Genomic DNA, 13,409 nt, shown 5'->3' with positions numbered 1-13,409 from the left:
ACCCTTTCAAGCCCTATTGCTTGAAGTGGTATTTATGGTCTGCTAAAATTTCAGGTTATACGTGCTCCATGATTCTAAAGTATATTTTGTCACAAGTGAACATGTCCCTTCCGCACACCTTATATCACTCTCGAATAGACCATTCTAAGACCTACTTTTACTAAAGGTTAAATGATGGATAGAAGTTTTAAATTTTTTTTATATTTTCCTAGTCTTTTACATTATATACAGGGTTATTTGTAATATACTAACAACCTGGACTATGTTATTACTAACATCATAAACAACAACTTTTGTTCCATCACTTTTTACAAATTTAGTAGCAGTAGAGCTCTTTGTAAAAGAGTTCGTCCAGGGAAGTACTTTACCTGTTTCTGCCGCCAAGCAGTAATATGAGCACTACTGTGTTCCGGTTTTGAAGGGTAAGGGTGAAATTACAGGCACATGGGACTTGTCATTTTATGTCTCAGGGTGTCGGGCGGAGTGCCAGTGCCCCTCAAATCATTGCGGTTTAAAGCTCTGAGTGGCACTGAAATTGTTATGACAGGCGCGAACTTACCATCAGGCGCAAGACTTGTTCGTCCCATCACTTGATGTGATAAAAAAAAAAACAATTAATTTACAAAAATAAACTTTTTAACTTTTTGTTGTCTGATACTGCAGATCTGTATCTTTAGCAACGCCTCTCACGTGCAGTCATTCATAGAAATATTTTTGGTAGTGGGTTTTTCTTTTGCTACCGCACAGAGTTATACCCATTTAGAGCGATCTATTTAAAATATTAAATATTTTTATGCAAAATCTGATTAATAATTAAAAGTCATAGAACGAAGTTGTTGTTTATGACGTTAGTTATATAGTCCTGCGAGGTTGTTAATATTTTATAAATAACCCTGTATAATCTCGCTTATTCGTTCCACAGAAGGTAAGCCGTGCGGCATATAATTAGACTTTCGATACATCTACAGGGATTCAATTCCGTTTTCAGATGAATCCTGTATTTAGGTATATGTTTAGTAATAAGTGAGACTGTAACCAGTGACTAATGTGAGCTAGAATGAGAGTTGTGTTGTGCTTTCTTTTTACGCTGCGCGAGCATGTCATAGAACGGGTTGTGGCTTATAGAGCGACGTAGGCATTCTATCCATTCATCTCGTTCTTCCACAGTTGCTGCCGACATTCTGCAAAAATATTTAAAAAATATATATTTTAATTAAACTACATAAAATTATAAAGCTTAATTATTAAAATCTTAAACGTACCCTAAAAAGTCATATCCATATTAATATATATTTATTTCGTTCCTAAATGGTTTCCTTACATCTAGAATACATTGACATGTAGGACCCTGCTGAGGCATCGCAGAGTAATGTTAAATGTTTAAAATGTTAGTTTTGTTTAACTTTTAGAAGAAGAAAAGCACTACTGGTAGCACAAAACTTAAAATCTCATGGCCTACGGTTGGCAAAGCATTCCTATAAGCAAAACCAAAATCATAAATATATTTAATAGGTAAGCATTCATAGGCGGCGGTAACTCTTTCCATCACTAAAAAAGATATATGGTTGGACCATCCCAATTGCCAGCACTGCGTTAAAATTTATATGGAGAATAGTCAGAGCGCATGATGCTGAAACTCTATAAAACACGTGTTTGATATAGACAGGGTGTTGAAAAAAGGTGCCCAAACCTTGTGGTATAATCACCGAACTACCTGCCAAACAAGGCAACCATACAAATGTATCTCTTTTTTAACTAGACATTTGCATGCCATTTAATATATGCAAAGCATGATTGTAATTGTAATGACACTGTTTTTGTTAAATCTTTTGGTACACTATGTTTTAAGGCGCCTGTGTTTATTTTATATTGAGCGATGAAGTTATATAGACATTATGATGATTTACACTCGCTGTTTACCTATAAACGGTATGTTTTCCTTCAACAACCTTCCCTTCGGAGTCGGTTTTGCAGGCCTTAATTAGGTCAGCGCCACCGCTGGCGTACAGCTCCAGACAGTGAGGTCGTTGCCGGTCACTCGCAGGACGCACCTGCAAATAGAACTTTCACCTAGAAATTCGCTCCAGAACATAAAACGTTATTTTTTCCGTGATTCATTATTTCTATGATTCATAACCACGTATATACGCCACAATGTGTTAAAATTATTTGCTGAAAATTCTGCCTTACAGTGGATTCACACAATTCTCATGACGTTCATTGTGAATTTATCAGTTTAAAATTACAGTTTGTTTGTTTGTAACCTGTAGCTAAGTGTACAGTGGATTGACTGGTAGGTTGTTCTATTTTTTTCGATGAGAGACGAAAGTATAATACAAACATTAAACATGAATGTTTTTGCTTTCAAAAGTACACGGTACAGATGTCAAAAGTACAGCTATACATACTTTATGGCGATATAAGATTTTTGATAGCTTTTAACATTTGCTTCGTTTACATAAAACGTTGTGAGCAAGTTAATCACGTTGTATAAGAATAATTCAGTTCGAAGACTAATTCTAAAGCGAAGGTATACTCACGGATATGTTTTCAAGTGGAATGATGCCCCTGGGCTCCTTGTCCGTCGTGTACTCGAAGTAGTACAGGCAGTTATCATTGAGAATAAACCACCGTCTCTTCCACGACTTGTATCTGAAATATTTCAACATATTGATTGAAATTCTACAATTCTAAATAGAACTATTATTCAGCAAATTAACAAAATTATTCAAATTTTATTAAAATGCTTTTACAGACTCTGTCAAGACTGAACATAATATTATAACAATAAACTAGGGGAGTAGTTTCACACACAAAAAAAACACGGTGGTAAAAACAACATCATCAACCAAATAAATATGGAGAGTGCTTAGGAAATGAAACTATTTTTCCGGATTAAAATCGCGTATATTTGTTTTTTCAAACAAACCGACGTTACAAGCCCTTTACAGGTCCCATGGTCACGGTTGACTGAGGTGGTACAGTCTTCAACCAGTTATGTCTCAATATTAAACAAAGCGAAGTATTTGTACCCGCGTCAAAGAACATATAGCTGATGTCAAACACCGTCGCGTAAACAAGTCTGCAGTCTGCGAGCATGTCATGGATAAACCTACACATTCAATGAAGTTTGACAAACCCCAGGTCCTTGCAAAAGAAATCCGTTATCTACCCAGGATGCTGCGAGAGGCCATTGAAATTAAAAAGCATCCTAATTTCAACAGGGAAGATGGTTTCTCCGTACCACCAGTTTGGGATTTATAGTGAAAAAAGTTTATAGTGAAAAAATAGGGTGGTTTGCATCAATATTAGACATAGACTGTACCACCTCAGTCAACCGTGACCATGGGACTTTTAAAGGGCCCGAAACGTCAATTTGTTTGAAAAAACAAATATACGCGATTTAAATCCGGAAAAATAGTTTCATTTTCTATGTGTAACAATCGCGAAAACCTAAGAACTCGATATGGAGAGTGCTTTTAAACAGATAATAAAAATTAGATGTAGTTTGGTCGAGTGTGTGTACGAATGATTAGCAAAAAGAAAAGAAAAATATCTGTTTAATGTAATTTTCTTATAACAAACTTAAAATAAATATTTGTTGTTGGTTGTGCATCCAAAACAACCCGACCCAGGTATTCTGTGATTGATTGAGTATAGAACAGCTTTTTAAGATTTCAGATAGGTGAAAATATAATAGGTTGTAGATTAAGCTAACACCCCGTATGATGTACTTAATAAAAAAAAAATTATAACGAACCTGCCACCTTGCTTCCACAACCAGCCCTCTTTGTCGGGATTGAAGAAGGTATGCATGAGATCGTTACCGTCGTCCTCGGGAATCTTGAAGGGCTCCGTCTTTATAGATTCGTATAGTGACTGAAAGTACAAACAAACTTATTTTAATCTCCGACGTTATAGGTACCTGTTTACAGCTAGCTAGGTGGTTAAGTCAACTTTAATCGTGTAGAAAAACCACACTAACTTCAATATAAACAAACTCTTAGAAAATAAAGCACAGTTTTTTAGTAAACTGCTCTGATGTAAACATGTATCTAGAAAAGTATAGTACGTAGTATGCCCGATAAACGTGCTTGTAATAAATAAGCTTAGTACGACAATTAGGAATTTATTTTTCGTAAAAAAAAAGGAAGTAAATGCGCAATAACAAAGATGCAGTATGTCGTACTAAGATTAATTCAGTAAACAGTATGGTTTTTCAAGCATACGTTACTTTACTGATAACTGTAATAAAAATCAACTACCTATTTACTAAACATAGGTTAAGATCGTGTACGTTATTTACGTATTTGTCATGATTTATCAGTAAACAAATTAACGAGTACATTAATGTTTTCATTGCCAGTTGATAAGAGACGATAAATAATATAGTACATATGTGGCTTTTTCTCTTTCATACACTTAAATACAAAATACTTAAAAAATGAATTATATGACATGGGAATATACCGAGTATATTTACATAAACCTCAAGCAAAATACATAGAGTTGATGATATCTCCGCCTGAATTCCCGGAACGATTGAAAATAAAATAAAATAAAATCAAAACAAAATATTAATAAAGTTTAGATAAAAATACTCTGCTTAAATTTTAAATTAAAAATATCTGTAATGACACATGTGTATGTGATGACATGTGCAATTTTCATTACACGGCGTATTACCGACATAAAACATAGACAATAATAATATGAAAAGTTTATAACACTTCTCAAAACTCTTAGCACTGCTTTAACCACGGACAAATAACTAAATAATGTGGATGAAACTTGTTTAAAATTGATTTTTAAGTTTTAAAACAACTTAATCTAATTGGAAATTAATCTATATTTCCGGACCTTAATCACGTACATACATTTTTCTACACAAACCAACGTTTTAGGCCATTTACAAGTCACGGCTGAGAGCGTACAGTTAGTTATCAACTACTTATGTCTAACATTTACGAAAGGTTATTTGGAAGAAATCTTTTTATTTGACAAGCTCGCCTATGTACATCAACATTTTGAATGGTTTGTTAAAATTTGTAATATGTTGTGTTGAACAATAAAGTGTCTATAAAGTTAAATACATGTATAATGCAAATTATCCTATTCTGAACTATATATTTACATCGCAAACATTTAATTTAAAATGTGTAACAATGGCGAAACCCTAGGAATATCGTAAACGTAATCCAAGTTTAATTTTATGTATTATACAGGTACGTTTTAAGTATCACGGTCATGACTGACTGAGATAGTAAATACATCAACCAGTTAAGTCTAATATTAATGTAAACAAGTGTATTTTGATTTGCGTCACCACCTGACCTGGACCTGTAAATGGCCCGAGATGTTGGTTTGTTTGAAAACGCATAAAAATATACGCGATTTCGAAAGTGTAACAATCGCCAAAATCTAAGAAGTCAATATTATCATTATATCGGTTAATCCTATTTTAGATTTTAACTTCTCGGTTCTTGTATAAAATACAAATTTTGTTTTTCTTTTAATGAGGGAGGCGGTATTACCCCGCAGTGGCACAGTCTGCCGGAGCCAGGGAGACAGATTTAACGATACACACTGCATCGAAGAACTACTTTCTGCATTTGTACTAGAAGCAACACGGCGCAGAAATCCAACCGTCTCGAGTTGTTATTATTATTACTATGACTTACGCGTAATATAATGTGATATGTGTTTCATACTAACCAAAACAAACTAATTACGAATGCCAAATAGATTTTTTAAAACAGAATGAGTCAAAACAAATTTATAAAAATCTTTTATATGACGGGTACATTGTATTGATAGTTTTTGTTATCAAACATTGGTGGCATATGAAGTCGCCACCTAATCACGCTCTGGGTCTGTGTGATGAACTGAAGCAGTTGTGCCATTTTTCGTTCTGAGGGCAGTATAAACCTATGACAGAGGCCCGTGTACAACAGCGCAAAAAAAATTGGGTAGATAATAAATGAAACGTTCAATGCTTTGATTTGTACTATACGCCACAAAAACTATATATATTATACATCAACGAACTTTATTGATTTTAATTTATTAAAATGAAAAGTGTCGTACGACTCTTTTATGCCAATATTATGGAGCTGGTCTTCATAATCATGAATGGAATATAATTTAGAACGCAGTCAGAGAACAAACGCAGTGATGTTAGGCATGACTAACAAGTTGTAAAATATTTTACTTACCAGGAGCAACTCCTGAGGAAGATCCCCGCCATTATTGATACCACGGTTCATGGCGACGAACTGTTCTGGCGTTGGTTTGTCCTTAACACTAGGGTTGTGCAACGATGTATTCAGCATGATAATCGCGAAACTCAACACGTAACACGTGTCAGCATTTGTAAAGATATCTGGGTTCAATTGGCAGTAACGTTGTGCGAAACATTCCATCATTCTATCGATTTTTTGCGCTTCGCCTGGTAGGCGGAAGCTCCATAGGAATTGTCTGGAAAATTACAGATTAGCCTATGAAAAGTTGGTATAAATATTTATTTAAGAGATATTAACATTATTATTGATATAAAGATCAAACAAAGACAAGGAAAAATTTCTTCGATCTGATTGCCTCGTGGGTCAACAGACGGTGATTCGAGTCCAGTCTAACAAAGGAATTTTTCTATGTATCGACTTCTTGGGTTTTCGCGATTGTTGCATATAGGAAATAAAACTATTTTACGGATCTAAATCAGTCAGCCGTGACCAAGGGATCTGTGAAGGACCCGAACCATTGGTTTGTTAAATAAACAAATATACGCGATTTACACCGTAAAAATAGTTTCTTTTCCTAATTTTTCTTTGTGTTTGTTTGATCTTTAATAATAACAACTTGTGGAGTATTTTCACAAAAAATATATGAATATCATGGAGTTCAAATATCATGATATTCAATAAAATAAAAGTGCCAATTGTTAACATACTACGAATTCCCAGAAAAACCTATTACAAACGAGTTGGTACGATCGAATATTTGCCTCGGCATGATCTGTTCAATCGTATATGACTTGGATGATTCATGTCAATTGAAGCGTAGCGAACACAAACAGCAGAAAACGGCTGGATAAATTAATTTCCTAAAAGAGTTTCGAAGACGTTCAATGAGTTTCCTCGTATTTAAGCGTCAGTATCATAAAATTATTTTTTCGTTTCGAATGTTTGCGATGTAAATAATGACAATTATATCTTAATAACACAGCTTTCCGAGAAATATTAGTGGTGTTTCTTGTTAAACGCGATGACAATCTTTTAACAAGTGAACAGCATGTTATTAAATATTTAATTACAAGCTTTTTTATCCACTAGCTAGATTATTATGAAACAGATAAAATTAGAAAGTGTATCCAAATGGATTGACTACATCAGAAACATTAGCGTAAGTAGTGAGTGCCTACGACTCTTAGTATTTTGTCTAAAAGTCTTCCATTAGCGTCACTTAGTTGCTAAGTGTGTTGCTACTATCAGATTAATTTCAGTTTGGCAATGTTGATAACTTAAGACGCGGGCTCTAAAAACGGGTCAACAAGCCGCCTAAATTGTATGCTCTGAGATAACGTTGAATACCTATAGAGAAAACGACAATAAGAGCATAATTTTCTTGCTTGAATTTGAAAACTTGGCTTAAGATACTTCTCACGTTTTCAATGCTATTAGTTCAATACAGAATAAATTTTCTGGAGGAATCTCTTACAATTATGTTTGTTATGTTGAGTGTGTGCATTATTATTGTTATTATTATAAGTTATTTTACAATAATTATATTACCCTTAATAAAAATTTAAGTAATTATTTTGCTATTTCGCGAACTCAAGTTGCACTTGGATTCATGCAATACCAGCGGAAGACATACAAACCATATTTGTATTGCAAAAACGAGCGATTCGTTTTGTGTACTGTTTCGATTCTCGGTTTTCTCTCAAAGAAAAGTTTAAGGAGACTGGTATCATGACTGTTGCATCATAGTACATTTACTCAAATATTTTGTATGCCCGTAAAAATATACATAATTTCATTAAAAAAGAAGATGTCCATAATATTAACCTTAGAATTAAGTACAAACTCATGGTACCACGATTTCGTTTAACTAAGGTAAACGATTCTTTTATGGGGAACGGTTTTACAATGAAATTTTGGAACATATATCGTGGGTGGTCATCATTTTAAAGTTACCTAAAACCTACATAAAAAATTTAAAACTACGTGTTAGATAAAGATGTATGGAAAGACGATATGCCTCTAGATTCCACAACTTTGATTCAAAGTGTATTCCATAGCATTTAAGTTCATTTGAAAAAAGCAACCCCTAGAGATTCGTGCTTGTTTTTCTCGGGGTAGTCAGCACAGTGAACGAGCAGTAGCTTAAAAAATGACGTTATCAAGTGTAAATTTATTTTACCTATGGAAGAAATAAATATTTGATTTCGAACTTACTTCCATTTTTATTAACATGGATTTCCGCGAAGTAACGCCTAAATCTAATTATATTACCTTTGTTACAATTTAATGGTAAACGTGTCTTACCTAAGCGCCTGTACAAGAATGAGATCCGTAAAGTCATGGAGTTCCACGAATGCCCGGAGAACAGCCTCGTTGAATTCCGACCGCTCGCCGAGGTAATCTCCGATTGCCGTTTTGCTTAGCCCCTCGCCTTTGTGAAGAAACTGTGCTACGTCCTCTGGTGTTCTTTGAAGTAGGCCGTTTTCGTATAGGTATTCGATACCTGGAAATATTTTACAATTTTGTAATTAGACAAAGAACATAAAGCTTGTCTTCCAAACGTAACACAAATGGGATAGCCAATTAAATACATTATTAGCCAAATACATGAATAAGTTGAAAATTACAACTTGTAATAAATATGTGATATGATTATAAGATGTAATTTAAAAAATCTGATTATATTAGAACTAGCCGTATTCACGATAACGAGCAACTTTCAGAAAAATAAAACGCATTTTAAAACCTACCATTGAATTTTTGGTTTCCCTTACAAATGTCCAAGAATCACCCTTACGTCCATGAATCGTGCCAATTTTGTATAGAGATCAAAAATTTCATAACGAGGATCAAATCGCCCGAATAATAATAATTGGAATATTCGATACCAATGTCATTTAATTCTTATGCTTTCGCGATTGATACATATTCGAAATTAAACTATTTTTTCGGATCTAAAATCACGTGTTTTTTTCGATACGTTTCGAATTCTTTACAAGATCAATGACGAACGAATTCTTTACAAACAAATGATTACAGCTGACTGAATGGTCAAGTTTGATTTCCGTGAATATCTTAAGTTTTAATAAAATCAATCTCTATTTTTATTACGTCATAGTCTTGTATCAGCTCTTTTCACTTCGTAAAGTTGGTAGTTGATTCATGAATGTATGACGTGCAACAAGAAGAAAACGAGATAAGACTTTTTTTCACTTGTAAATTAGCGCTTGAATATTCAGTGGCGGATTCGAAATTCTCGTCACGTAACAGCGCCAAAAAAGAAAATCAGAAATGTGTGAATCTATCTCTGAGTTGAATCCCAAATTAAAAAGCTGTAGTAATTCAGAATTAATTCAAAATTAAATAAAGTAATTCTTAGACACGATACCATACCTTACATAGCAATAAAAAAAAATTGTTACAATACAATACCGGCCGTATTCAATATAAAGTATTATAAAATATTTGAATAGGAATAATAGTATTACACGAACAAATGTTTCAATATGAAAGGAAATGGAGCAAACGTTGATCATCTTACATAACAAAACAACAAGAATTTTTGTATTACAATACAATTGATCAAACGCAAGAATTTGCCCTCATAAGACTTATACTTATATATAAGAAATAATTTATCAACAGGTACGTCTATAAAAATTTAATACTACTAAGTACATAGCACAGGTTATACATATGTATACATGAGAATAAAATCGGATTACTTACAAATTTTCAATATTGTTTTTTATCTATTTTCACAACTTTATTTACTTTTTGCCTGATGTAAAATTAGTTTCATGCATAAATTAATTATTTTTAATAACATTTTCATTTTAAGATTTTAAATAATAGGGGTTAAAGTATGAAATTGCCGATTTGTACTGAAAATCTAAATTGTTTATTTTTTAAATTTTTAACAAATTTATTTAACCAAAATAGTTGCCATTATTATCTATACATTGCTGCCATCTAATGGGAAGGTTATTAATGCCTTTGCGATAGAACTCCGACGATCTAGACTGCACAAACTGTGTGAAAGCATTTTGTACTGCCTCCTGGGAAGAAAACTTCTTGTCACGTAGATAATTGTCCAAATCACGAAAAAAATGATAGTCCGTTGGAGCAAGGTCTGGTGAATACGGAGGATGACGAATGGTTTCTAACTGCAGTTCCTGAAGGGTCAAAATGGTTTCTCGTGCTGTGTGAGGTCTCGCGTTGTCGTGGAGCAATAATGGTGAAGATCGATTCATGAGTCGGGGCTGTTTTACTGCTAGTTTTGTCAATATGGTTCGGAGTTCGGCACAATAGACATCTGCCGTTATTGCTTGACCAGATCGGAGAAAACTATAGTGAATAACACCATGCTGAGACCACCAAACAGTTACCATTACCTTTTTATTGGTAAGTTTTGCTTTAGGACACTGTTGTGGCATTTGACCTGGGGTCAGCCATTGCATTTTTCTTTTCCGGTTATCATAAAGAATCCACTTTTCATCACATGTTACAATTCGATCCAATATTCCTTCATTTCTGTACCGGTTCAACAAGGCAACACAAGTTTCAACACGCGTTTCTTTCTGCAGATCAGTCAAATCATGAGGCACCCATTTTTCGTATTTTTTTATTTTATTGATTTGACGCAAGTGAGTCAATATTGTGGGTAAGGTAACGTTAAACCATGCCGCTAATTCCTGGGTAGTTTGACTAGGATCGGCTTCCACTATCTCTCTTAATTCATCGTTATTCACCTGTGTGGGCGGTCTTCCTCGTGGCTCGTACTTTAAGTCGAAATTTCCATCACGAAAGCGTTTAAACCAAAATCGCACGGTGCGTTCATTAGTAGACCCCTCTCCAAACGCAGCATTGATATTGCGGGCTGTTTCTGCCGCGTTAGTTCCGCGTCGGAACTCGTATTCAAAAATCACTCGAATTTTCGCAGTATCCATCTTTCTTGTCTAAATTGAATAACAAAAACAATTGAAAGTCGATATTCAAATGTTTCAAATTTAAAAAAAAAAAATCACAGAAACAAGAAAAGATTGTTACTGATCAACTATTTGAGGTTGTACAGCGCGTCATTGTCCCGAACCAGCACGGTTTTTGTAAGAAACGTGGTGTCGAAAGCAATTTGATAACATTTACAGAGCTTATATTGTCAGCAATGGATGAAAATACTCAAGTCGATGCTATATACACAGATTTTGCAAAAGCGTTTGACAAAATTTGTCATGATACACTACTTTTCAAGCTCTGGCAACTCGGAATCTATGGTGACTTGTTTCGTTGGATACGTTCATACATAGGGAACCGTAGTCAAGCTGTTGTACTGTGTGGTTACCGTTCTGCATATAAAAATATTCCCTCTGGGGTACCCCAAGGATCTCATTTAGGACCGTTATTATTTATTATTTACGTTAACGACTTGACAAAATCCATTAATCACTCAAATGTGTTACTATACGCAGATGATACAAAGATATACAAAATTATTAAAGACATGAATGATTCTGCGTTACTACAAAGTGATCTAAATGATTTTGTTGAGTTTTGTAATAGTAGCAATTTATTTTTGAATTTAAATAAATGTTTCGTAATTTCTTTTATAAGATCAAAAAATCCAATAGTATACCCATATAAAATTTGTGGCCACGATCTGGATCGCGTTAGTGAAATTAGGGACTTGGGTGTGGTAATGGATTCCAAACTTTCATTCATTCCCCATGTAGATAAGATAGTCGCAAATTCTTACAAATTTTTAGGATTCATGTTGCGTGTGGGAAAACCTTTTAAAAATGCTTCTACTTATAAACTGTTATTTAACAGTTACGTGCGAAGTAGACTTGAATTCGCAAGTCCGGTTTGGAATCCTCACCAACGGGTCCATCAAGATAAAATTGAAAAGTTACAAAGAAAGTTTGTAAAGTCCTTAGATTATAGAACCGGTAATCAACACATAGATTATGAATCTTCCCTTGTATTTCATAAAATAAGCACCTTGAGACAACGTCGCGATATCACTGATATCACGTATTTGTTTAAAATATTGCATAATATGGTTGACGCCCCTGTTCTATTGGAACAAATTTATTTTCGAGTACCGCGTAAACAGGAAAGAACAAGCCGTAAAAAATATCTTTTCGCCATAAAATCAAGTAAAACTGGCTATGGCAGTAATAGTTTTATAAAGAGAGCATGTGCCTCATATAATAGACAATTAGGTAGTATAGAATTATTTAATATATCGTTAATAAAATTTAAAAACCACATCACTGACCTTATATGTGCTAATGTTGACTAAAATAGTGTAGGTAATTGTTTTTTGTAATTTTTGATTATTCTTTTGTATTGCTTAACTGGTTGTTTGCTACTTTCTATTATTCGTGTACTTATTATATTAGTAATATAAGTCCTCATAGCAGCGAGTGCGCCGTTGTTGTGTCCTGAGTTTTGTTACGTCATTAAATGGAGTCAGGAGACCTGTAAGGAACGAAATTAATAATTAATATTTCACAACATTACCACAAAATAAGCATTTTTCCCGTAAAAATAGGTAATCGAAACACGTTCTATTCATACCTAAAGTTTCTGGCCTTCACGCCATCCATTCATATTTTTTTTTTATTTTTTTTATGATGAAGAATTTAATATCTTGCTATAGATGACGATCATATCATCATCATCACTGTCCTTGATTCATACAATTATAATTATAGATGTTATTATCTGAAATGCAATTTATTAATATTAAGATTTTATTTTCATTCATAATAATTTATTAGTTAATATAAGGTAATAAGTAACATTTGCTGTCATGCTTACCTACAGTATACACCACGTTTGGTGCGTGGAGTTTACATTGTAAATTTATCCGGGGTTCTCGCAAGCCGTCATATAAATACTAATAATAAGTATTTATCAAAAAGTAAACACATCGCATTATACAAACACTGCGACCTGTATTGAACAATTGTTTCTTTTTTAGGTCTCCGGATCATTTAGATTCCGACTTATGTTAATTTACACTATAGCATTTTAGTACTTATCTCGTTGCGTAACACGACCGCTCGCTCCCGAACGTAACCAACCGGTGCCTGTCATCCAGCAAACTTAGAAAATGTGCGTTCGTTGCATAGTTTGAGGGATACGGGTGGTGTTGCGTTCATT

The 13,409-nt window shown here is 33.9% G+C and overlaps 1 protein-coding gene across 1 annotated transcript; it reads right to left on the bottom strand.

Annotated features, from left to right (window-relative positions):
* Nucleotides 1–772: 772 nt before the first annotated feature.
* On the bottom strand, nt 773–11,324 carry LOC113228594 (cytohesin-1). The gene is made up of 7 exons (XM_026461949.1): nt 11,315–11,324; nt 8,547–8,745; nt 6,216–6,477; nt 3,761–3,879; nt 2,541–2,652; nt 1,921–2,051; nt 773–1,181 (listed from the first exon to the last, which is right to left on the bottom strand). The coding sequence occupies exons 1-7, from the start codon at nt 11,322–11,324 to the stop codon at nt 1,043–1,045; spliced, it is 972 nt and encodes a 323-aa protein (XP_026317734.1). The 3' UTR covers nt 773–1,042.
* Nucleotides 11,325–13,409: the final 2,085 nt, after the last annotated feature.

Source organism: Hyposmocoma kahamanoa, unplaced genomic scaffold, assembly GCF_003589595.1.
Source record: "Hyposmocoma kahamanoa isolate Upper Pololo Valley unplaced genomic scaffold, ASM358959v1 232, whole genome shotgun sequence".
Classification (NCBI taxonomy): domain Eukaryota; kingdom Metazoa; phylum Arthropoda; class Insecta; order Lepidoptera; family Cosmopterigidae; genus Hyposmocoma; species Hyposmocoma kahamanoa.
Note: the sequence above shows the minus strand (reverse complement) of the source record. Positions and strands in the feature narration are given on the sequence as shown.